This window comes from Nuphar pumila, chromosome 13 (genome assembly GCF_984573655.1).
Source record: "Nuphar pumila chromosome 13, dmNupPumi1.hap1.1, whole genome shotgun sequence".
NCBI lineage: Eukaryota > Viridiplantae > Streptophyta > Magnoliopsida > Nymphaeales > Nymphaeaceae > Nuphar > Nuphar pumila.
The window spans coordinates 79971493-79999336 of NC_143261.1; the positions used below are offsets into that span (position 1 = coordinate 79971493).

Consider the following 27844-nt stretch of genomic DNA (forward strand, 5'->3'; position numbering starts at 1 on the left):
TTCATTTGGGACATAGAACATGGTCATCAATCTGATCAATAAGTTCAGATTTTGTCTGATATCCGACCCAAACCCGAACCATTGCTATTCTACCGAAACTCAAAACGATCTCTTTCAACCTTTATCCTAGCAATGATCGAGTGCCTAACGAAAGATCTAAGACTTTGATGGGCCAGCTCCATTACTTTCAATCCATGGATCATTAATCTCTTCATTCTATGGTGAAAAAAAAAAAACAAGCTACTTGAATAATCTCCACCATATCATTTAATCACAAAGTACAAAACCAGGGAGACACAAGTGTACCCCACCACCATCATTTTATTATTGCCAAAGGACCCGTCCATTGTTGTCCATATGTTCATAAAAAGGCATCTGTTTCAGATGAGTAGGTACTGGAAGGCCCTCTAGACCTCAAATTTTTTTTTTGAGAAGTATCTAGGCCTCAAAATTTATATCTTTATATAAGGTGCTTATGAGGTCGTTCTACTATTGCTTCCTCAGTTGCACAAATTTGGAAACCAATCAGGCATCCGCCGTGCCTAATCTTTGATTTTTGCGGACGCACGATCAAACACTACCTTATGGGTCAGCTGGCCCAGCTCTATTATTGCTTCCCCTTTACACAAAATTTGGAAACTAATCAGGTATCCGCCATGCCTAATCTTTGATTTTTGCGGACGCACGATCAAACACTGCCTTATGGGTCAGCTGGCCTAGCTCTATTATTGCTTCCTCGTTACACAAAATTTGGAAACCAATCACTCCAAGCCATGAAAATTCTTTCATTCCATGGTGAAAAGAAAAAACAAAAACAAAAAAGGAAAAAAAAAAAAAACGAAACCAGGGAGACAAGCGTACCCCACCCACCATTTATTATTGCCAAAGGACCCTTCCATTCTTGTCCATATGCTCAGAAAAGGCGTCTGTTTCAGATTAGTAGGTACCTGTTGGACTTCTACGCCTCGAAATTTTATATAAGGTACTTATAATGTTGTCCTATGGAAATGGGTGGTGATTTTTGGCATTCAATCCAAATTTCAGGCAGTGGGTGGTTTCGTTTTTTGTGGTAAATGGGTGGTGGTGTAAGTTTTGAGGTAGATGAGTGCTTATTCTTTCTTTTAGCATAACCGAGTTGACAGAGGAGTGTGGCACATGGGTGGTGGTGTAAGTTTCGCTTATGAATTATCATAACCGAGTTGACAGAGGAGTGCGGTTCTAATAAATAATTAGCAATTTCATTCCTTTTTGGTGGCGTTTGGTTTGGCTATTTGATGATTCGTGATTCCTTTTTGAGAAGCTTTGGTGGTGAAACCAACTGTTTGTGGAGTGGTGTTGAAGGAATGATTGTTTTGTTGTTTCGAAAAGCAATTGATGTATGGGCGCTTTTGAGGTAACTAGTTTGTTCTCATCTTCAGCGTCATATTCTGATATTGTTAGAAGATCCTCAGTATGCCAGAAGAGGTAACTGAAGTTCTGTTAGATTTGTGCTTTGATGTTCTGTTCGAGCGTTGGACGCAGGTTCGATTGGTTTCTATTGGAAATTATGTCAGCTTGATTCTTATCTTTGAGGATCTTTTGGGTGTTGCCTTGCTATTCTTGAGGTAGGGGACTGGAGGGAACTCATTAGTAACCGTAGTTTCTACCTTTTTGTTCTGATTATAGAGTCATAGTATATTACACCCTTGATTGCTGTATTTTGTTTGTTAGAGTTTGGAACTTTGGAAGAGTATTGGGAGTCTTGAGTAGAATATTTTTCAATGTTTGAATTAAGACTTGAGCCTAACAGATATAAAAATGTGAAGGGTTCGTGATGGTTTTAAAGGATAGCAGGGCCGTAATTGCAGAAGGTTGTCAATATAACGTATTAAGTTGAATTTCTAGGGGAGGCTGGGATTTAGAATTGAATCTGAAATGGTTATAAAAGAAAGCAGGATGGTAATTACAGTTGATTGTTGATATTACATATTGTTGAATTTCTAGAGAGGTTGGGATTCAGAAGTGACTATACTTTGGTAATTGGTTACTTGGGTTTATCGTTTTCATTGAAATTTAGGGGGATTTTGCTCTGGAATGACTTTGGGTTTCAGACTGAAAGTTCACATTTCCACCAGTCACATTTGTGGGGAACCTGTTGGAGGTGTTCCCTCTCTCTCCACATCTTAAATCTCTCTTTAATCTCATTTGTCTTGTCAGGATTGTGATGTTTGGGGTCTTTTTTCTCAAGACAATGAAACTTGTTCCAAGACTAAAATCTGTTTATCACAGGCCTGACCTAAGTTAGAGAAAAATATTCTGGGGTGCATCTAGTGGATGTATTCTATTGCCTATGCTAGTACAGACAAATTGCTAACTTGAAATTTAGTTCATTTGAATTGTCTCAAGAAGTGTTTTTTCCTTTTTAGAGATCGAATGATTCAACGAAGAGCAACATTTCATTCTGCTGATCACTCTAATTCAGTTGCCAGAGGATCTGCAAATAGATCAACTCCTGCTATCAGACCCCTGCTTCGGGGTGTAAATTTTTTGGGTGTGAAGAAAAGAGGCCATGGTAGTCGGTCATGGATACGGATTGATCAAGATGGGAATTCCCAGGTTTTGGAGATTGATAAGTTCAGGTTAATGAGACGGTGCAACCTCCCAGCTAGAGATCTTCGCCTTTTGGATCCATTGTTTGTTTATCCCTCTACTATACTAGGGCGGGAGAAGGCAATTGTTGTCAATCTTGAACAGATTCGATGCATAATCACCGCTGATGAAGTTATTCTCCTGAACTCCTTGGACAATTATGTTATGCAGTATCAATTGGAACTTTGTAAGCGCCTTGCAGTTCAAAAAGATCTCAGTGGTAATTCTGAATTTAGAAGCATTATGCTGCTCTTATTTTACAAAATTTTTCAGTTATCAACTGACTTGAGACTTGAATCAGGCTCATCCCAGATTGCTATATCTTGGGGGCTTGGCCAAAGCCAACTCTGATTTGAGATTCCATATGCTGTTCTTTGATCATTTTCTTGGATGACTACTATTGTGTATCAACTCTATGGGGATTTCAGCATGCAGCGGTTTTCTTGCAGATGATTTGCCATTCGAGTTCAGGGCTTTGGAGGTGGCTCTTGAATTAACTTGCTCTTTGCTAGATGCTCAGGTGCCTGATCATTATATAGCATTCTTTGGCACTTCTGCCGCATCTAAGTCTTCTTTTTTTCTTAAAAGAAACTATTTTTGTTCAATGCTGCACTGCTTTGGTCTGAGTTTCCCAGTAGTTTGATCGTAGCATTGAGATCTCAATTTCTCGGATATTTTTCTCCATCTGCAACCTGTGGTCCTTAGCCAAGGGCCTCCAGATTGTCTGTGTGTGTCTCTGCATGCACATGAGGTCGTGCATGTTTGTACATTTTTAACATTTAGGCAGTCTAATTGATTAGACTTATGTCAATCCAACTTCCATCTGTTTGCTATTAGGTCAAGCTGTCTGTTGATAATTTCACTAGTTCTGTGTTACATTCAGCCTCTATCATTAATGGTTGATTGTGATACACAAGTATACACATATACACGCATTTGGGGTCTTTGCACATTAATTCAGCGAACTGACTATCTCACTGTTTGGAGGTTAAATTCTGCCGCTATACACATAAGCAAACATTTGGGGTCTAAGCATATGAGAAGTCAAAGCCAAGGAACTGAATAATAACCTACATTTTCTACTAACTAGGGCTTTGGTTTAAATGTTTCTGTTTGGTGTATGGCACCTAAATCTATCTGTATTGAATTTTATCATGCATTTCTCAAGAATATTTATGATCTCATTTATCAATTTTGTTGTACATCCCCATTCTAGCATTTTTGGCTGTGTTTTACAGGCAACAGAGCTAGAAAATGAAGTCTATCCGGTGCTAGATGGACTTGCCTCATCAATTAGCACTGTGAAGCTAGAACATGTACGGAGGATGAAAAGCCATCTTCTTGCTTTGACTCAGAAGGTACAAAAGGTACGTTTAAATGAATGAATGCAAACTTATGTACACTCATAAATATGAACTGGAACATGCCTTTGGGGTATTATAAGCTACTGGTGCTAGTCATGAATCATGGATGAGGGAAACAGATTGTACAAATGACTTAGAGTTAAGAGTTCTATTGAATCTTAAAATTATAGACATAGGGTAAAGATGGGGTGATGAGAAATGTAGTTTGGTTAGGTCTGACATTCATGTCTGACACATTCATGAAAGAACGACTCACGAAATTACATAATGCAATAATGTGATGCACTCTCACATGTAATTGTAAACCTCAATAACATAGTTAACATGTACACAAACAAAACTTACTCTCTTATCATACTGTATCAGTGCTGCAAGGCTGTCAACTAGGTCTTCTGAAAGATGATGTGTGGTCTAATGATGTGTATATGTCAGAAGGCATGCCCACATGATACATATTTAAATGGATCTAAAAGCATAAGAAAGTATATACTATGGAAATTTGGTAATTACACATAGTTAAGCAATGAATCTCTTCGGAAATTGCAAATTCTAAGTCATGCGGAGGGATTATAGCTGTCACGGGCTTAGAAGCGAAGGCCCCCGCGACGTAGCTTCGGGCAATCACAAACACCGAAGGCAGGCCTTTTAAGCGCACAAGCAACGCACAACACACGCGCACGAGTGGAAGCAAGAGTACGCGCATGCACAATCACAAAGAGAGCAAAGAGGCAAGGATGCAAAAAGCTTCTTTATAGATACTTGAAAGCAAAGTACATCAAGAGGGGGAGAGAGGGTCCGAATACACGGAGTTCTTAAGCTGTAAGGCCTTGTGGGGCACTCGAGAGTGCCAAAGAGGTATATACATCAGAGCAAAAAGGGGAAAAACACGGTGGTCCAAAACACGCTCCCCCGCCTAAGTTGGCGCCGTCCTCGCCGCCAAATGTTCATGGTAGTCTTCTACAAGTTGTCGATGCTGAAACATATTGTTGGCCTTCTCCCAGGTAGCTTCACATTCTGGCAATCCCTTCCACTGCACTAAGTACTTTTTGACTTCCCCTAGATAGTTTTTGGAATGATTGAGGATGACTTTTGGTTCTCTGCCTGGTACACTGACCATTGAGGGAGCCTGCTGCATGATCGGAGCACGTTGAGGCATGATCCGTTGAGGATCTCCTTAATCTTCGTAGAACAACTTTAGGTTACATATGTGAAATACCGGATGCACTTGAAAGTTTGTTGGCAAGTCCATCCGGTACGCCAAGTTTCTCACACGTTTGATAATGGTGAAGGAACCATCATACTTGCGGATAAGGCCTCGGTGGTGGCTCCGAAAGATAGTTGTGCGGTCGGGAAAGAGCTTGACCAACACTTTGTCTCCAACACGAAATTCTGCTAGACGACGCTTCTTATCTGCCCATTTCTTCATGCGCTTGGTCACCTTGTTTTGGTATGCCTTCGCCAACTCTGTCTGATCTTGCCAGTTCCTGATGAACTGGTATGCATAGGGTGCTTTGCCACGTCCTTGCGCAACAAGGGACTGCGGAGTCTGCGGTTGTTGTCTGGTTGCGACTTCAAATGGACTGTGGTTGGAAGACTCGCTCTTTTGGAGGTTGTAGCATAATTGAGCTGCATCAAGTAAATCAACCCAATTCCTTTGGTCGGCACTGGCAAAGTGTCGCAGGTATTCCTCTAGCATACCATTTATTCTCTCTATTTGTCCATCGGTTTGGGGGTGAAAACTTGTGCTGAAATGCAAGTTTGTCCCCATTAAGCGAAACACTTCTTGCCAAAACTTGCCAGTGAAGCGTGCATCACAATCGCTGATGATGCTCTCAGGAATTCTCCAATGCTTAATTACGTTCCGCACAAACAACTTCGCAATATCTGCAACTGAGCAGGTGGCATGAGCAGGCACGAAGATAGCATACTTCGAGAACCTATCCACAACCACGTAGATCGAACTACAACCTTGTGCTTTCGACAAGCTCACAATGAAATCCATGGTTATGCACTCTCACAGACGGCTTGGCACGGGTAGGGGCTCCAGTAGTCCACCGGGTCTCTGATTGATGGGCTTGCCTTGTTGGCAAATCAAGCAAGTTCGCACATAAGCATCTACATCATCGCACATCTGCGGTCAGTAGAATGCGCATTCTAACAACGCCAAGGTCCTCTGTTGCCCTAGGTGACCCGCCCAGGTAGTATCGTGGCACTCGTGCATCGAGCGCCTCCTCAAGGTATCTTGCCGCGAAATATATAGACGGCCGCTCGCAACACAGAGCAAATCATCCTCTAGCCAAAATCTCTGCGTCTTTCCTTCCTTCACCAATGTGATCAATTGCTGAGCCATTGAGTCACTTTTTGAAGCTTCATGCACCTGTTCGAGAAGATCGCTCGTCGGTTGGCTCACACTACCATCCCAAGCGAGCAAAACTGTGAGTTTCGTCTTCCGACTCAAGGCGTCAACCACAACATTGGTCCTGCCTGGCTTGTATTCGAGGACCATATTGAATTCTCCCAAAAAATCCTGCTAACACGCTTGTCTTGGACTCAGCTTCTTCTGAGTCTGAAAGTAGCTTGTCGCAACGTTGTCAGTGCGCACAACGAATTGCGACCCCAAAAGATAGTGTCTCCATGTGCGAAGACAGTGCACAATCGCCAATATCTCACGCTCGTGCACAGTGTATCAACGCTCAGCGTCGTTCAACTTCCTGCTTTCAAATGCGATAGGATGTCCTTCTTGGAGCAACACCCCTCCAATAGCAAAGTCAGACACGTCAGTCTGCACTTCAAACGGTTGTCGACAGTCGGGCAACTTCAGCACTGACTCCTCTATCAGGGCATGCTTCAACCCATCAAAAGCCTTCTGGCAAGCATCAAATCATAGCCATGGTCTGCCTTTCTTCAACAGGTCTGTGAGCGCAGTAGCAATTTGCGAGTATCCCTTGATAAAGCGTCGATAATAATTTGCAAGCCCCAAGAAAGAGCGTAACTCTGGAACCTTAGAGGGCAGCTCCCATGCTTGAATAGCCTTAATCTTCTTGTGGTCCATTTTTAGAGTACCTCCTCCCATAATATGCCCAAGAAAATGGACTTCCTTCTGGTTGAATAGGCACTTTTCCCGCTTGACATACAACTCGTGGTCCTTTAGTGTCTGAAATAATCGGAAGGTGTTAAACATGTTGCTCAATCGAATCGCTATACACCACTATGTCGTCCAGGTACACGATGACAAACTTGTCAAGGTGCGGGTAGAAAATCTTATTCATTAAGGTCGAAAAGGTAGCGGGCGCGTTCGTCAAGCCAAAGGGCATGACAAGAAATTCAAACGCCCCATATCGAGTTACGCAGGTAGTTTTTGGCTCATCCCCTTCTGCAACTCTGACTTGCTAGTAGCCAGATCTCAAGTCCAACCTAGAGAAGACCTTCGTCTTTCCAAGCTGATCAAACAAGTCCGCGATCAAAGGAAGCGGGTACTTGTTCTTCACCGTCATTTTGTTCAGTGCCCTATAGTCGACACACAACCACTTTGACCCATCGTGCTTCGCTTGAAACAACACGGGCGCTCCAAAGGAAGCTTTGGATGGTTGGATGATCTCCGCTTTGAGCATATCATCCAATTGTTTGCGTAATTCCTGCAACTTAGGAATTGCCATGTGATAAGGAGCCATTGTGCGTGGCCATGCACCCGGTACTAATTCAATCTGATGGTCTACCTCACGCCTCAGAGGTAGCTTCTTCGGCATCTCGACAGGCATAACATCGCCAAACTCTTTCAATACTGGCGCTAAGGCCTCTAGGACATCCACAACTTCTTCTGCCTCGTCTGTAGCGCGGATTGTGACAAGAAAAGTCTTGTCATCGTTTTTCATGCCTCTCTTCAACTGGAGCGCAAACACCAAGCGCTCACAGGGCTTTCCTGATATTGCAGTAACCATGCAGGGTTGATTTTCACTCTCAAAGCTAACAACGTTAAGGTGGGGCATCGACATTGCCTTGTTGCTTCTCAAGAATTCTATTCCGAGGATGACTTTGAAATCATCCATAGGTGTGACTGATAACGTGATCCTCCCTGACCAGTTGTGGATTCACACTGGTGCATCATGGACAACACCGTAGATGGCCTTGGCCTCCGAATTAACTGCTTTCATGCAACTCTTTTTTCGTTCCCACTGTAAGCCCAACCATTCTGCTTCTTCACGCGAAATAAAATTATGCGTGGCCTCTGTGTCTACCAATGCCTTGGTGAGTCTTCCGTTGAGCAGAAGCTCCAAATACATCAGTTCTTTACATATGCTCGGTTCTGCAGCAGCTGCCTCCTTCACTGCATTCATCATTTACATTGTGCCAACCGTTGGTGCCTTATCAGGTTGATAATCTTCGTCACTCTAAACAACATTCGCAACTCGGGGTGCACGGTTATCTCCATTTCCTTGACCACGATTTCTGTTGGAACATGTATCCTGCCAATGATCACCATGGCAGATACGACAATCGCGGCGACGGTAGTTGCCACCTTGAATGTTATTCCAATTCTGATTATTGTTTTGGCCATCTTGTCAGCCCTGATTCTGCTGGTTCCTGCAGCCAGCATTCTGCCCATGGTCATTCCTTCGGTTGTCCCTTCGATTGTTACGGTCATTTTCCTGTTGTCTGCCTTGAAATGTCGCGTCGTTCCTGTCAAGTTCGACAAGTTTTTCTGCAACCACAAGTGCCTCGGCTAGCGTCGCAGGGTCATGCTGAATAAGTTCAGTGTTTGCCCACCCTTGCAAACCGTTAGTGAAAAAGAACAACCGATCATAATCATCCATTCTCTCAACTTCCAAAATTATTGAAGAGAATGCCTTGACATAGTCTTGCACAAACCCTGTCTGTTTTAGTGCCAGCAACCGTTTGCGGGCCATTTTCTCTTGATTTTTAGGTAGAAAGTAGTCTCGCAATTCCTTTTGGAGGTCCTCCCACGAGACTATAGCAACCAAACCCCGTCGAACGTCACCCAAGCGACGTCTCCACCAGAGAGTCGCTTCATCCGCAAAGTACATTGTTGCGGTCCGCAACCTATCTGTGTCATCCTCTATTCTCACAACTTCTAAAAACTGGTCCAACTTGTAGATAAAATTTTCGAGATCCTTTGAGTCCCGCGTGCCTTTATACTTTGCGGGCTCAGGTAGCCTGTAACGTGGTCTATCCACGTATGTCGCAACACTGCCAGCTGGGGCAATCCTCAACTGCCGCTCCAAGTGTTCATTCTTTCATCAGGCAACATCCAATTCAACAACCATGATGTCGAACCAACCCAACAAATCTTCAAATCTGGTGGAAAAGTCCTCCACCGAGTAGTTAAGTTTAGTGGCAAGACTTTCTACCAAATCTTCCACTCCCTCTACTGTTGTTTTGATCTCAGCATTGAGATCCTTAAAAGCCATACAAGTCCCATTAACCAACTTCTCCATGTTGGTCACTGTCCCAGTCAGCTCCGTAACATCGCGCGAGATGGTTAACACTCGATCATCGGCCATGAAATCTTCTTCAGCAGGAACCATACTGCCTGAAGGAGTCATGACATTCTTCTTTGGTGTCATTGTCACTCCCAATGTCGACAAGGCTCTGATACCAACTTGTCACGGGCTTAGAAGCGAAGGCCTTCGCGACGTAGCTTCGGACAATCACAAACACAGAAAGCAAGCCTTTTAAGTGCACAAGCAACGCACAACACACGCTCACAAGCAGAAGCAACAATACGCGCATGCACAATCACAAAGAGAGCAAAGAGGCAAGGATGCAAAAAGCTTCTTTATAGATACTTGAAAGCAAAGTACATCAAGAGGGGGAGAGAAGGTCCGAATACACGGAGTTCTTAAGCCGTAATGCCTTGTGGGGCACTCGAGAGTGCCAAAGAGGTATATACATCAGAGCGAAAAGGTGAAAAACATAGCGGTCTGGAACAATAGCAATGTCTGATATTAAACACTAAGTACTAAAAAAAGCTAACATACATCGTGCATGTGATAAAACTTAAAAGGCAAGTGTGCCAATATATCCTCTCTGGGACTTTTTTATTAGTAATTAGATAGAGATAAAATTATTGTGATCCAAAAATATTGGAGTCTCTCACATATTCATAATTAGTATATTTATATAATAAAAGCTCATATGTACCTTTTCTCTTCAACTTATGGGGGAGTTCAGGTTATTATTTCACAATCAAGAGAGAGGAATTATGCTTTCATTTTATTTCAGCTTGGACATTGAGAGGATTCTCCATGTGGCTTTATGTTGCCTATCTTTGTGATGACATAGCTTATATAAATCAGCTGGTGTTTATTTTCTTTAGGGATTCATTAGCATTTTGATTATATATATATATATTAATGTTTGCTACCCTCGTGGGTAAAGAACCACCTAGTGAAAAAATGTAATATCTTATTTTTTTATTTTTTTTACACATCTGATCCTCTAGATGTGATCCATATATTAAGCTTAGTTGAGACTTACCTTTGTTAGAAATCATGGGTTTTGTCATTCAATCACAAGAACGAATAAAGAATAGAAAGAGAGAACATGGTGGCTGCAAAAAACCCCAATTAGGGTCTGCAGTATCTGGCTTATCATTATATATAGGCTAGTACAAATATTAGGGTACGAAAATGCCCATTACACAACAAGCAAAATTACAATAGGCCATTAATGAACATGTGACTAAATAAACTTGAGTTGGGTCTATGACGACTCCTTTTCATCCTCCCTCAGGTTGTATATGGTTTTGAACCATGAACAACTTGCCTTTTAACATCCAAAATTGGTCCTTGATAAGCCCTTTTGTAAACAAGTCAACAACTTGATCAACAGTCCAAACGAATTCGGGTTCAATTTCCTTCTCTTCGACCTTTTGTCTTACAAAATGTTGATCAATTTCAATATGCTTGGCACGACTGTGGTAGATAGGATTAAACGACATATTGATGACACTTTGATTGTCACATAAGAGAATACATTTGGATATAGATTCTCCTACTTCTGTCAACAAGTGTCTAATCCATGTTACTTCGGCTGTAACAACTGCCATTGTTCTATATTCAGCTTATGTGCTGGACCTGGCAATGGCCCTCTGTTTCCTACTGCTCCATGAGACAAGATTTAGGCCAATGAAAACACAGTATCCTGAGACTGACCTGTGCTCATCTGGATCTCCTGCTCAGTCTGTATCTGTGTAAACAAGAAGTTCATGCATGTGATGCCCATTCATACTCTTTTTGTACAGAAGACCATCCCCAATAGTTCTCTTTAAATATCGAAGAATGCGTTTAACAACTTTCATATGCCCAATATGTGGTTCATGCATGAACTGAGATACATGATTGATTGAATAGACAATATCAGGGTGAGTAAAGGTGAGATATTGAAGCATCCCTACTATCCTACGATACCTTGTAGGGTCGTCATACAAATCTCCATCTTGGGAGCTGAGTTTCTGATGAAGTACACTGGGTGTGCTTAGAGGCTTGCAGTCTTTCATATCTTCCTTGCTGAGAACATCAATGATATACTTATGTTGGGTGAGTGTCATGCCTTCAGTAGTCTTGTCAACTTCTACTCCAAGAAAATATCGCAATTTACCAAGATCCTTCATCTTGAACCTGTGGTTTAGGAGTTCTTTGACCTGCTCAATATGTTCATTAGAGTTGCTTGTAATGATAATGTCATCTACATATATCAATAACAAGGTAACTGTATCTTTGCATTTGAATATGAAAAGAAAATGATCAAGAAGAGACTGATTAAAACCATATTTCTCTACTTTAAGAGAAAACCTGTTAAACCAAGATCGAGATGCCTGCTTCAAACCATATATCACTATCTTTAACCTGTACACATATTCTTTGGAGTTCTCTTCTATGTACCCAGTGGGCTCCTCCATGTACACTTACTTCCTTCAGAGTTCTATGAAGAAATGCATTTTTCACATCCAGTTGACTGATAGTCCACTGATGCTCAATAGTGTGATCGTTGCAAAATTTTTCCTTTTGTTCATTTTTTAGGAAAAGAAAGAGAAAAACTCTCGCAAGGTCTCACTTGATCTTTTGTAAAGATATTTTGAAATTACTTGCCTCCGTTTTGAAATTTGCGGGAAAATGGAGAGACAGGATTCACTCGTTGGTACGAGGTTCAACCGTCCATGACGCCTTTACCAGGGGTAATCGAATCAAGGATCGAATTTATGCATTTGCTTTGCCTAAATTTATCTAAGAAATTATTCTAAGTCTTAAATATACATTGAATCAGGCTTGTGCTATGATTTTGAGAATGTGTATGCCTTTAAAATTTTTTCAGAAATCTGAATCTTCCAAGTGATTTTGAAATTGAATTCAAAGTTAAGTTTTGAAATTTGAGATCTGAATTGAGTTTAAGTTAGAAAATCGAACTTCCAAGTTTGATTTTTGAATTGAGAATTGAATTTAGAAATCAAACTTAGAATTGCATTTGGAATTTTAGACTTTTGAAGTTTTAAAAGAAGGAAACTCAAAATTCGATTTGGAATAAAATTAAGAATTGAAATGAAATTCCAAGTTAAGAATTGAAGCTTTTGAATGGAAAATTCGAAATTGGATTTGAAAATGAAAATAGAATTTAAAACTTGGAATTTTAAAAGGAATAAAGATTTGAATTTAATATGTAAAATTGAAATGAAATTCAAAGTAAAAGTTTGAAAATGGAAAATAAAATCAACATTTGAAATTTGAAATTTGAAAATTGAAATTAAAGCATGGAATTGAAAATGAAATTCAAAGTTTAATTTTAGAAATTTGAAAATTGAAAATTAGAATTGAAAATTGAAAATTGGAAATTGAAAATAGATATTTGAATTAAGAAATGAAAATTATTTCGAAAATCACTTGAAAATTCAAAAATAACTTGAATAATAATTTTGAAAAAGAATGATGTAATTTTATCTTAAATAATAAATGTATTTAAAAAGAGTTTATTTGAAATTGGAATTAAAATCAAATTTCATTCTTTAATAGAATTAAAACAAGATTAAAACTTTAATATATTCATGACTATGGTTACAAACATATTCTAATTTAATCTTTATTTAAATTCCAATAAAGAATAAAATAAATTTTTGTGCCTTTATAGAATTAAAGTAAGATTAATTTTTTATATATTTATGACTATGGCCATGAATATACTTTAATTTAATCTTTATTTTAGATTCTAATAAAGGAAGAAAAAAATATATTTGAAATATGATAATTTTTAAAATGAATTGTATTTTAATAAAAAATAATAATTTTAAGTATTATTCATATTCCGACTATGGCCGTAAATACGAACTTTACTAAGCATTATTTATCCTTTATTAAAGGGTGCACATGCCATTCGTGTTTTCCCATAGTGAATTAAAAAATAAATAAATAAATGTAACAATTAATTATGAAAAATTAAAACTAATCTATATGCTCATTCATTTTAAAATAAGCATAAAGTAAATTTCTCATTAATTGAATTATTACAACTCTTAAATTGAATTACAATAATTGAAAAAAAAGAAATAAAAGGAAAAATCCTGCAAAATGAGCAAACATGTTAGAAACAAATGTAGACTTTTATGGATTTCCTTCAATTATTGAAAAATTGAAGAAAATCCAAGTTTTAGCCTTTTTATGCCCCAAAAAATGAAAGAAAAATATATAAACATATTAGAAATTGATAAAATCTTATTTGAAGGTTTCTAATAACCTTAAAAAGTATCCTAGAATTGAAAATGCAGCAAAAGGTTTGGAGGAAAACCCGAATTTGGTTTTTTTTATCCAAGTAAAACAAGATATTTCAAGATTGAGATATGTAAATCGACCCTGTCAGAGTATTTCGAATGAATGGAAGCCTAAAACAACTCGGATTGATCTGAAAATTGATTTCATGGATTTTTAACTTTTCAAGGAAGCATCTCCCTTTTACATATCTCGAAAAACATTTTTAAAATTTGAGATCTGATTAAAATATTGAGAAATAAATTCTGAAATCAGTAAATGGAGTCTAAACTGATTCAATTTCTCTCAAATTTGTGGGAGAAGTTGTTCAGTTCAACCATGAAATATTTTCAATTTACAGATTTAAAAAATGATCTCCCATTAGGGAGATCCCATCTGATCAAGTTGATCAAAAATCTGTAAAATCCTATGAAAGAAAATTCAACAGGTTTTTGATTTTTGATTCGAATGACAGATGAAAACTTAATGAAAATTTCTGAAAATTGACATGCATAATCTAGACATTCTAAGGAGAAAACTCCTTTTTAAATATTTAAAAAATGATCTCCCATTAGGGAGATATGAATGCAACAAGTTTGTTTTAAGTCAGAATAATGTCTGTAATTGCAAACAGACATGGTTTTGACTTAAAATAAAAAAGAAATAGAAATATTCTATAGAAATGAATGAAAATTTACATGACAAAACTAGACATGCAGTTGAAGAAGATTTTTTTTACAGATCTTGAAAATGATCTCCCATTAGGGAGATATTATTAAAACAAAATGGGCTAAAAATTGGACCATAAAAGTGACACAGTAAAACATAGTTGCAGTTTTTGGCCAAAAATAGATATCAAAACACTATAGAAATTTATGAAAATTTATATGAAGAAATTAGACTCAATTATGGAGATTTTTCTTTTTACAGATTTGAAAGATCATCTCTGGTTAGGGAGGAATCACTCAAACAAGTTGGTCTAATTTCAGGGAAAATCCAGACGAGGCTAAACAGAAGGGTCCGAATCCCGATTTTTTTGAGGGATCAAACCAACTCAGATTGATCTGCTTTTTGGTGTGGATCTCGAAAACATACTGATAAAGATGTGGTAAAAAAATTAGATCAAAATAAGACCTAATTATATGCGAAATGATAAAGGCAAAAACAGACCAGAATTGAAAATATCATCTCAACACCATTGACTGGAATGGAATCTCAAAATTAAATTGATCCAATGATCAAAACGTGAGATCTATCATTCTAGATCATTGATGATAATGAAAATGATAAAAAAACTCATAAATGAAAGTATATAAAATGAAATCAAAAGCATTGGGCATAAATTGAAATTGATTTGGCCCATAGAATGTAGAATTTGATCTATTGAAGATCAAATCCTAATTCTAAATGGCTAAAATGAAAATGCATAATGTAAATAGCAATTTAAATGGATCAAAATATAGGAAATGTAAATTTACATGGAACTAAAATAAATTTATATTGCTATTGTACGAAATTGAAAGAAAATGCAAGAAAGAAGAGAAGAAGGAGGGGGGGGATTTTTGAGGAATTAAAAAAATTGAAAGAAAAGAGAAAAAAATTAAAAGAAAGGGAGAGAAAGGGCCTACCTTGGGCTTCTTCTTCTTTGCTCCAGCCACGGAGAGTTTTCTTCTTTGGAAAACTTGTCACTCAAAGGGAAAAAGAAGGAAAGAGAGAGGAGGAGGGAAGAGAAAGAAAGAATTTTTTTTTTGTTCTCTCAATTTCTTAAACTCCAACTTGATGATATGAGAGACCCCCAAGGGGTCTATTTATAGTTTGAGAATGGGTTGGTTTTTGCAAAACTTTAGATTTGAGACTAAAAAATCTCAAGAAGAAGAAGCCAAGCCCATGTGGGCATAAATGCCATTTTAGAAAAGTTTGGATACATGGCACCCATCTTGCACATGGGTGCCCATGTGGCAAAGGGGGGCTCGCATGGGGTTGGCGCCAACCCCATGTGGGTCTTTTCCAACTTTGTAAATGGGCAAAATAGCCCTTTTGTGAAAATTTTGACATGTGGCACCCTCTTGCAAGAGGAGGGTGCCCATGTGAGTCCTTTTTCAATTTTGTAAATGGGTAGAATGGTCCTCTTTTTGAAAATTCGACACATGACATCACCTTGTGGGTGATGCTCATGTGGGTTTTTAAAAGCAAATGGGCTTTTAAAGGTTTTGTAAAAAAAAATGAATTTTATTTTTGTTTTTGAAAAACACCAAGTGGTGCCTCCTTGAAAACAACATTTTTTTATTTTTGATTTTAAAAATAAAAAAGGAGAATGTTTATGAGAATGAAAAGAGGATTTTTTGGAAATAATTGAACTTCAAAATTTAAATTTTGATTTATAAAATCCGAGTTAGGCAAAACCGGATCCAGATTGAAATTTTGAGAATTTTTGTAAAACATTGATTTTGGTTTCTAAACTTTCAAGGATTATTTCAAAATTGGAGATAAAAATTGGATTTTGATTTTGAATTTGAAATCCCTAAATTGATTTTGAATAAATATTGGATTTTGAAATTGGATCTGGATCCATTTTAACATTTCAAAATCCAAATTGAATTTTGAGCTGGATCCAAGGTATTTTTCAAAGGAATTTTGAAATTCAAAAGTTTGTTGGATTTGGGGATAAAAATTGGATTTTGATTTTAAATATGAAATCCCCAAATTGATTTTGAATAAAAAATGAATTTTGAAACTGGATCTGGATCCATTTTGACATTTTGAAATCCAAACTGAATTTTGAACTGGATCCAGGGTATTTTTCAAAAGATTTTTACAAAATGGTGGATATGAATTTGAAAATCCAAAGTTTGATTTTGAAATTAGAATAAAAAATTGAGTTTTGAATAGGATTTGGATTTGAAGTTTTGAAAAAGATTAGATCTGAATCTCGATCTAAAGGAAATTTGGTTCGAAATGAGAATCAAACCCTAAATTATGGATTTCTAAAGAATTGCAAATGGAAAAAGCCCAGAATTCATAATAAAATTGGGATTTTGGATCTGGATCCAGTTCAAAGAATGAAGTTGGATCTAAATTTGAATCAGAATTCCAGAATTGAAATTGGATCTCAAATGTTAGATTAATCTGAGTTCAAAATTTGATTGAATTGAACTTATGGATGGATCAAAAGGTGGATCCAGACTGAAATAAATCTGAAATGGCTTAATTGAATCCTGGATATCTAATGAGATATTCCAGGTTAAATAAATAAATTAGACTCTGGATATGGACCTCTGAACGAATCAGATGAGAAATCCAGGTCCGAGAAGTAATTAGACACCAGATCCAACATTGGATCCAATATCTGAATTAAAATGGAGCGGATCTCAGATATTGATAAAGTATTGGATGAAGGAATTGATCCGAGTCTGAATTTGGGGTCTATCCCAGTTCAAGAATTGTTGGAAACAGTGTCCCGGGCAATTTTATATTTTTTTGGTCTTCGCCCTGTAGGGGCAAAAACACGATACTAGATTGGTCTGAACTAATTTGAACCAAACTTGTTTAGAATGAACTGAATCCGAAGCCAGTTATACTCAGGTAAACTAAACTCTGAGCTAAAACGCTAGCTCAACCAGCTGGGGCTAGCTCAATTTGGACTGAATTGAGCTAAAATGAATTAAAACGATGGTCCGAGTGTGTAGAAAGTGACTTTGAACTGGAACTGGACCGTTCAAACTCTTGACACACTCATGTTAGACTCCTGGGGATAGGATCTACTGGATTTGGCTGACTCTGGGACAGTCTGGCTAAAATTTGAGCTAAAATGAGTTTATTTCGCCTGAAATGGACTGAATTTAGCTCGAATGAACTGACACAGCTCATCGTGAGCTTAGGGAGGCTAGAAGTGTCCGAAATTCTAACTTTTATGAACTTAAGTTGAGCTTGGCTAAGTTTGACAGATGAAAGGCTAAGGGTAACTTAGGGGTAAAATGATAATTTTATTGACAAAATGAGGATAGACTGATATCTAGACTGGGATAATCCTAGGGGTGAGACTTGATACTGCCCTGCAGGGTTTTGGCATCTGCGAAAAGAAATGTCCGGAATGGACTTGAAAAATTTGGTGTGTTTACAAATAGCCAATGATAGTATGATGCAGATAGTTCCCATTTTCACAACCAGACTGAAGGTCTCATCGTAGTCTTGTCCTTGCTCCTGTGTGAATCCCTTGGCAACCAGTCTAGCCTTATATCGCTCAATAGTACCATTCGGCTTATACTTTATTTTATACACCCACTTTGACCTAACCACATTCCGATCATGTGGTTTGAGAATAATATCACAAGTTTCATATTCATGAAGGGCGTCCATTTCTTCGTTCATAGCTTCAATTCATCTCTTAGAATTTGCTGCTTGATAAAATGTTGTGGGTTGATCTTCCTTACCTAAAGAAGTTAAGAAGAGTTGAAAATCCATCGAGAAATTCTCATAACTAACCCACCTATCAATAGGATGTAGAGAGCGAGTAGATCTTCTGAGAGCAGAGGAATCAACAAAAGAAGAATTCATCTCCTAATCAGAGTTGGGGAGGGTCTCTTTCTCACGTCGAGAGTAAACAATGCCTTTATACCTTTCGGGAGCCAAGAGTGGTTCTGAAATCACACTGTCCTGAGTCTTTTGGGCAACATCAGACATGTTTCCGTCATCTCTTTGATTACATTCTGAAGGACAAACATCATTAACGCTAGAAAAGATATCAGAATTCAACCAGGGGTGATAAACTTCAATTTCAAGAGAAGTGTTAGCATTGTGGTCAAAATTTAATTCATCAAATACAATATTCCTGGATATTTTGATACGCTTACTCACGGGATCATAACACTTGTATTCTTTATAATCATCAGCGTACCCCACAAATCTGCACTTTAAGGTCTTATCCTGAAACTTATGCCGCATTGAACTGTCAACATGAACATAACATATATACCCGAATACACGCAAATCATGATAACTTGGATAAACACCATGCAAAGAAAAATAGGGTGATTTGTTTTCCAAGATATTCATGGGCAATCGGTTTGTGATATGGACCGCTGAATGGAAAGCCTCTGCCTAGAAAGTAACTCGAATGTTACTATCATGCATCATGCTCATTGCACTCTCGACAATATGGCGATGCTTTCGTTCAACAATCTCATTCAGTTGAGATGTATGAGGGCAAGACACCCGCTACTTATTCCATTAGTCTGGAGAAAATTAATAAAGTCATTTGAAGAGAATTCACTCCCTCTATCACATTGAAAACAAAGGATATTATTAGAGAATTGATTTTGAACAAAAGAATGAAAATTCTAAAATAACTTGAAGGTTTCAAATTTACATTTCATAAAGAAGATCCATGTATACCGAGAGTAGCTATCAACAAAGATGAGATAATATCGAATGCCAGACATGGAAGGAACTGGAGCCAGACCCCAAACATCAGAACAAATAATTTCAAACGGTTTTGAAGCTCTTTTATTAATAGAATGAAAAGGGAGAACATGACTCTTACATTGAAGACAACTAAAACATTTTTTATCATTGACACTTAAAGTGAGAATTGACTTAGGAATAAGACTGCTTGAAATAAACTTTTCAATAAAACGACTACTACAATGACCCAGACGACCATGCCAAAGATTCAGCTCAATACATTGAGAAAGATTAAAAACACTTTCAGGAGGAACTGAAGAAGATGTGAGCTTCAAGGTGGGAGCAACATGTTGAACATGAGTGAAATGATTCTCTTGGAACACATACATATTCCCTTGATGTTTTCCTTCAACGAACATTTTCCTCGTGTGAAGATCCTTGACATGAATAGAAAAGGGAGTAAACTCAACTCAAGCATTAATATCATCTACAAGCTTAGAGACAAATAATATTTTTCTTGATATTAGGAGCATGAATGACATTTGAAAGAGCGAGTGAAGAGTTGGAGATAGGGATGATAGAGTTTCCAATGTAAGAAATATGGTGATGAGATTCATCTCCAGTAACTATACTATTTTTACCAACATAAGGAACAAGATTTAGGAGCTTACCAGCATCACCAGTAACATGAATAGCTGCTTCGAAATCAACATACCAAGTGCCTTGATCATTCTGTTTCAGATTCAAGTCAGCCAAGGCAGATAATAACAACTCTTTGACTTCTCCATTATTCTTCAATTTATCAATTCCCTTTCTTGTCGCTGATTGCTTTCCTCTATTTTGAGGATTAAACCAACAATTAGCTTTGATGTGCCCCTTTTTGTTACATAGAAAGCAAGTGGGTATTGTCCTTTGCCTCTGCAAATTAGGAGGAATATTGGGTGTAGGCAATATTCCACGAGCTCCTTGACCGCCTCTTTCCCGAGATTCATACCTGCCACGTCCTTGACCATAAGTAACTCCTGTGTCAAGAACGTCTTGTGCTCCAATGTGAGTGTGAGTATCTTCAGAGAATCCCTTCAAAGTCATCTCATACTATAAGAGTTTAGTATGAAGATCTTCAAAAGCAGGTAAGTCTGGTAAACACGATAAGGAAGTAACCATCATATGATAATCGGGTCCCAGCCCACTCAAAGTTTGTTGCACCATATCTTTGTCACTGACCGCACAACCCACGATGGCCAACTGGTCTGTGATAGTCTTCATTTTGTTGAAGTACTCCATGATAGTCATGGAATCCTTTTTCAGCATTTGAAACTCTTTCTTTAAAAATAGAACTTTGGCCTGAGAAACTTGAGAATACGTCTGAACAAGTCGGTGCCATAACTGTATGGCTGAGCAGTCATCTGGGATTACCACAAGCACCTCCTGTGACAGAGTGGAAGTGATGTAGGCAACCAAAGCCTGATCTCGCTTTATCCAGGATATGTACTCTGGATTTTTAACAAAAGTAATAGAAGTGTCACCCTCCCTATTCTTTCCTTCTTGTGATATGAACTCTGGAGGAACAAGAACAGAGTCATCCAGATGTCCAGAAAGATCCTGACTTCTTATAAATGAGATGATTTGTCTCTTCCAGGTTAGAAAATTAGAATTGTTCAGTTTCTCAGATACAAGTTGACTAAGAAAGTTGGAAGAAAGACCAGATTGAGAAGATGAAAATGAATTTATAGTCGATTGAAGACAAAAACACGAAACAAGAGAAAACTAAAAGGAAGAAAGATTCAAAACCACGTAGCGATTTGCTGAAGAACACCGCAAATTGCGTAGCGATTTGCTGAAGGACACCACAAATCATGTAGCGATTTGCTGAAGAACACCTTAAATCGCATAGCGATTTGTTTGTTTTTTTAATAATGATCTGTAGATCCGAGGCAAAAAATCAGGCGATGCAGTAAAATCTGTTCTGAATGAAGTTAACCAATAAGAGGCACGTTATTGAAAATAACATGTTTTCGTTTTTGGAATGGCAAGGAAAGAGACAGAAGTTTCAAAGGGTGAATCTGATTCAAAAAAGATTCAAAGATAATATCAAGATTGACGTGATTTCAACTCTTGAAATCACACAAAGATCAAATGTGATCTTGCGTGATTATCGAAACTGCTATTGGGGAAGATCATGTTCAACAATGAGAAAAGAAGAACAAAAAAGCAGAGAAAAGAAATAGATGAAAAGAAAAGTCGACGTAAACAAATCCAAAACTTGGATTTTAGAAGAAAGGAAACATGTTAACTTGAATAGATTTAAGATTGGGTTTAAGAACAAGAGAATAAAATGGAGAATAGATGAAATCGGATTGAGAGATACCTTAGAAAGAGACAGAAACTCGGCTTGAGGCGCATAAGGACACAATCTTCAAGATTGGATCCTCTCCTCTGATACCATGTTAGAAATCATGGGTTCTGTCATTCAATCACAAGAACGAATAAAGAATAGAGAGAGAGAACGTGGTGGCTGCAGAAAAACCCAATTAGGGTATGCAGTATCTGGCTTATCATTATATATAGACTGGTACAAATATTAGGGTATGAAAATACCCATTACACAATAAGCAAAATTATAATAGGCCATTAATGAACATGTGACTAAATAAACTCGAGTTGGGTCTATGACTACTCCTTTTCAACCTTTGGGTCATATTTTTCTGACGTATATGTCAGATTTTATGAGGGTTGAAAAACCAATGGCCTACAATGTTTTAAACCTCAAAAGAACATATTTTTACGTCAAAAAACAATGAGCCAAGAGTGAATTCCTACTATTTTAACCATGTTGAACACATTCATGAGTTTTAACTAAGGTGTTCCTTATCCACGAGGGTAGAAAATGCTATATATATATATATATATATATATATATATTAGAGAGAGAGAGACTGCCTTAATGGTCTAATGAAATTATAGTTGTGATCCTACTCTTACAACTTGACACTTTCATGGTAAGGTCGTTGGAGTTTCCTCTAAATTTTCTGGAAGGGGATGTAGCCCAAGGTTACCAGACTAAGAAGCTGAAGCGGGAAACAAAACTAGGAGCAGAAGTGAGAAGCGAGATATTTTAAAATTTATAAGCGGAAAGCGAGGAATCAATTTAAAAGTGAAATAGGAATAAAAGAGGAAGTGATATGGGATCAAATGGGAAGAAAAATACAAATCAAAGGAGAAATAAATAAAAATAAAAATAAAAATAAAAATAAAAATAAAAATAAAAATGATTATTCTTAAATTTTGTGATTTCATAATGTAAGAATTAAATCCTTCTCAAAATCTAAAACTGGTTGTTGTCAATTTAAAGAAAGTACATGAGAAGTGAGCGAGAAGCATGAAAGGAAGCACATGAAAAACATAAAAAAAATCGTGAGAGAAGTGTATAGGAATCATGCAGGGAAGAAGAAAAGAAACGTGGAAGAATCGAGATTCCTATCAAGTTTCCAAAGCGAGGAGCTTCACGCTTACAAAGCGAGTTTCAAGGAAGCGCTCTTCCCACCTATCTATGAAGCTTCTGGTAACTCTGATGTAACCTGTATTCAACATAAACAACAAAAGATGACAAAATCACATGAAAACATATACTCAAGCACTCTGCAAGATTGTAAGCAAGGAATAGGTTAGTTTGCATGTATAGGACATAGTTCCTATGTTTTAAGTGTTCCGTTGTATGTACATGTTGCCTGACATGGAAGTATCAGTCAAGGTTTAAAAACTTGCCGAGTCAACCCAGTGACTCAATTTGACTTGGTCACTTACTAGGTCAAACTAGTGAATGACCTGAAAATGAACAAAACTCAGCCGAGTGATGGCTGACTCGGCCGAGTCAGCTGAGTTTTAGCATGACTCGGCTAAGTGAGCTCATGACTTGATCGAGTCATATATATTGCACAGTCACAAATATCAGTATCTGCTATATCTCGGTGAGGCTATTTATTGTTATATTATCGGTTTGGTGATGAATCTCGGGAAAATATAAGGAAAATCTAACTTAAAAAATAAAAAACATAACAAAAATAAGTAAGAAAAATTCACATTTAGACAAAAAAGTACATAAATAATAAAAGAAATAAGTAAAATATGTAAAAGAAAGAAGAAAAACATATTTAAAATGTAAAAAACAAATAAATAAGTAAAACTAATTGATAATATTGTGATATTAGCATGATTGTATCACAATATATATAAATTTGTGATATTTTGAAAATATCATGATATTTTACCTTTAATATCGTTTTTCCATCATATCACGATATTTTCAAAATATCTTCGATATTTGTGACTATGATATATTGTATATAATTACATATATGATATGAAATATAATATAAATATTATGTATATTATACATAAAAAGAAGGTTATATATATTAATAAAAGTATACATTAAATATGTTATAAAAATATCATATAATGCATACTATATAGAATATACTATAAAATATACATAATATACATATATTATATAATTTATATAAAGTATAAAGTTAACATAATCCAACAGAGTCACCGGGTTGACCCGGCGGAGTCATGAGTCAATCATGGAGGAGCCAAGTGGCGAGTCACTGGGTTTTAAAACTATCAATATCAGAAGAGTGTATTAGGCTTCTGTAGTTTATAGAGATTCATTGTAAAGTTAAACTACATATAAAAGAAACTACTAAGAACTTGCATAATATATTCTTTTGTTTCTTCTACTGTAGCAAAAAGATATTTATTTTTTTACCTCTTTGTTCTGTGATATTGAAGACTTGATTGTTGATGAATGTAAAGTGTTTACTTCCAAGAATGATAAGCATAGGACTATGTTCTTTTAGTTGCTGGTAGTGGAGAGATTAAATGCATTAGTCCACATCTAGATCTCTAATTGCCTAGTCCACATCTAGAGCACATATCACATGGATACTCCATTTTGCCCCCCATGTTGTGTTCCCTTATATACTAGTCATATTGAGAACATCATAAAAATGGCTCTATCCCCATATTCGCATCTGTATCCATGTGAGATAGTCTGGACCTCCCCTCTTCACTAATGGTTCAAGGCAACAAGATTGGAGGAACTCAAATATATGAAAGTCAGTTGGATACTTGAACACCTTTTTTCTTGGTCGAAAAGTACCATCTACCAATTACTTTTCAAAAAAACTACCTATTTGTATGATCATTTACAAGTGTATGTTTGGATCGTACTAAACACAGATCCTTTTGGTTGTGTTCCCTTCATTCCCAAGTCAATTAGGAATCTTGTCCTGTAAATGAATCAGTCCAGAATGCAAACTTGAAGAGCAATCATTTTGCTTTGATGGGTTTTCTTTTGGACATCTCTGGAAAAACTTTTATTTTTACTTTTGCACATGTTTTTAATCATAATCCTTTCTTACATTACCGGTTTTTAATTGCCACTTCTTCTTTCTTATATTCTTTCAATTTTTTAATTTGGTTATCTTTAGGGAGTTTTTCCTGAAGAAAAAAAACCAAGAAAAATGAATTGAAAATCTTCCAAGAATTTCATGGCACATAAACTGTCAGTTTAAACTTTTGTCACAATGGGTGTGGCAACTTTGGGGATGTGGCAGCAGATCCAGAAAAGAAAAGATTGCCATATCCTGGAGTGGTTAAGTTACACTGAGCGGGTGACAGGGAATGAATGCCTTCAATATGACTGACAAGTTTTTCTCTGAAAACAAGCTACAAGAGAAGAGGTGAATGTGATGAAATTAAATATTTTCCTTCCATTTTTACTCTCTATAAATTCATGTCAAGATTGTATCCATGCTTCAAGGACTTTCTGAATTGGAATAACCTGCGAAAGCAATGACAATCTTTCCCTCTTGTGATAATATGCTAGATAACTTTTGGGTTTCCAAGGATTGTTAATGGCATAAAATGATCATCGCCTACCTATATCATGTGTGCATATGCATGGGTCATGCTCACTTTATGAAGCACTTTTGAGTTTAGAAAATCTATTGGATTCTGAACCTTGATAGAGTATGACAGTACACTCTTATTAGAATGCTCAAGCCACAAAACGTTAGATGGAACATCACTGTTGTATTTAGCATAATTTATTCACTATGTCAATAGGTTTAGTTGTTGCCATTGTATCCGAAGATTAATTCTAAAGGTGGCGAAAGTAAATGGTTCACAATTCATGGAGATAAGGATGGTTTGCACATAACCAACCCAAAAGGGCTTGAATAGAACATGGCAAACATGATATAAATGCTAATTTTTGCTTTTGGAGATAAGATAATCACAAGCATAACACCATAAGGTATTATGATTTAGTACTATATATATATATATATATATATATATATATATATAGAGAGAGAGAGAGAGAGAGAGTAGGTGGCAGCTGCCTACCACCAGCCTACCATTTTCCTAAAGGGATTTTGCATGTTTTCCTTAAATCTGACCATACAGATGTGTTCTACATGCTTGATTTTATAGGAATCGACTCTTGGATAGTCCAATTCCGACACGCATGTAGGTTTTTGTAAGATTTAAAAATCAACGGTCTAAAATTTTCATAGATATTAAAGGCTTAAAATGCAGTTTTTATTGAAAAAAATTATCCAAGTGTGTTTCCTAGCATCCACTGTGCTGAGCACATTTGCAAGGTCAGATTTGCGAAAAACAATCTGAAAACACCTATTCGCTTGTGTAAAGGCTGGCTGTAGGCCAGAAAAGTTGTAGGCAGCTACCATTTATATGTAAATAAAATGCATCCACATGCACTGGGTCAAGCTCACCTTGATCAGACATGAGTTACATGTTATCTTTTGCATATCAAACTCATGGGGGCTATCTTTCAGATCCATGACGAAATAGAGCAGCTTATGAATGATGATGGAGACATGGCTGAGATGTATTTGACAGAGAAAAAAGAGAGGGATGAAGCATACTTTTCAAACAATCAGCATTTCCTGAGCTGTGGTTATGCTGATCCAGGTGTTTCCCATTCTGCACCACTTTCACCTATTTGCTCTCCTACAGGGTCGCCAAAGCTAGAGAAAGATTCATGCAGTTTCACAAGTCGAAGTAAGTATGGAAGCTTAAGAGGCTCAGGCACAAATGATGAGCACATACAGGAGCTGGAAATGTTACTTGAAGCATACTTTGTTGTCATCGACAATACCCTCAATAAGCTATCTTCGGTATGACATAATCTTAGCTATTTCTTTTAGATAAGCACATATACAGGTTACTGTGTACTGATCTCTCTGTGCCTTGTATACAGCTTAAGGAATATATTGATGACACTGAAGATTTCATCAACATCAAGTTGGTATGTGGAAAGACGGAAAGATATGGCACTGTTGTCATTTTCTTATGTTTTTTTTTGCCCGTGGGGTTGCCCAGTTGGTTAGGATGAACGTTGGGATGTGCAAAGACCCAGATATCACGAGTTTGATTCCCCCTGATATCAAACCCATGACAGACATGGAACAGCACTGTAGGGCCAGTTCACTCTCTGGGGTTTGCCACTATAGTGTGAGGCAAATTAAGGCTCAATATTTCTTATGTTTTTTCTTATTTTCATCCTGGGTTTTGCAGGACAATGTCAGGAACCAGCTGATCCAGATTGAGCTGCTGATAACAGCGGCTACTTTTGTGGTCACTGTCTTTGGTGTGGTCACTGGAATCTTTGGAATGAACATTCCATTCGACTTGTCTGACAATGCTTCTGCCTTTAATTGGGTTTTGATCATATCCACCTTTGTTGGTGGACTTATGTTCTTGTCATTCTTATGGTACTTCAAACACAAAAGGTTGATGTTCTTGTGAAAAGGTACTCCTAAAATGTTGTGTTCAGATGTAGAGACAGTTGATGATTGAAAGCAAATTCAGATGGCTAAAGCAGCAATGTTTGGTCATGGAAGACCGTCGAAGGTGACCCATGAGGAAGAGTATATGGAAAGCAAGCTAAGAAAGCATGAAGAGAAAGAAGGAAACCATGATAGAAAGAACGTAGCGCAGCTTTCAGAAAGCTAGTTTTTGAAGAAGCAGGTTTTCTCCTGGGTAAGCTGGCTTATGGAGAAGTGTACTTCTGAAATACCAGGGAAGCTTCAGTAACTTTGGTTCAGACAGTGGGGGATTTATTTTTATTAGTTTGGCCTGATGGCCTATTTATGTGTGGCTGGTTCCTATGCAAGTGATGGCTGATATTGTTTTAATTTTTCATAGCATGCTGGAGAGATTGTGTGCATCTCACTGTGATTTATGTATCTTAAATTTATGTTTGGAGCCTTAAGGAATTTATTGAGAAGAAATTTCTAGCAGGAGGCTCATGTAGGTTTTGTGAAGTCGTTATTGTTGCTGCTATTGGTGGAAGATGAAGAAGGGCCTCTTTTTTGTCTTTTTTTTTGTGATTAATAGTTCATGACAAGGTTAAATATGTTGTGAACTTTCAAATATAGTCAAAATCACTGATATTCACAATATATTTGTGTGGGCTTCTTCACATTCATGCAAATATGTTGTGAACCTCTGAATATGGTTAAAATTATCGAGAAGATTCACAATATATTTGCGCAGACCTCCTCACATTAGCACAAATATATTGTGAACATCCGAAAGATAAACTCACTGAGATCTCTCAACATTCACACAATTATCATGCAAACCTTCGAATATGGTAAAAATCGT

General features: G+C 37.2%; 1 protein-coding gene across 4 annotated transcripts; it reads left to right on the plus strand.

Annotated features, from left to right (window-relative positions):
- The first annotated feature begins 961 nt into the window (after nt 1-961).
- On the plus strand, nt 962-27529 carry LOC149818839 (magnesium transporter MRS2-B-like). Of its 4 annotated transcripts, none has more exons than XM_089984292.1 (7): nt 962-1604; nt 2406-2848; nt 3057-3148; nt 3867-3995; nt 26011-26352; nt 26436-26483; nt 26753-27529. In XM_089984292.1, exons 1-7 carry the CDS (start codon nt 1453-1455, stop codon nt 26981-26983), a joined length of 1437 nt encoding a protein of 478 aa, XP_089840418.1. In that variant the 5' UTR covers nt 962-1452; the 3' UTR covers nt 26984-27529. The 4 variants fall into 4 exon arrangements, with proteins under 4 accessions (XP_089840418.1, XP_089840420.1, XP_089840419.1 ...); XM_089984294.1 differs by having other exon boundaries at nt 965-1393; XM_089984293.1 differs by having other exon boundaries at nt 966-1604; nt 3078-3148.
- The last annotated feature ends 315 nt before the right edge of the window (nt 27530-27844 follow it).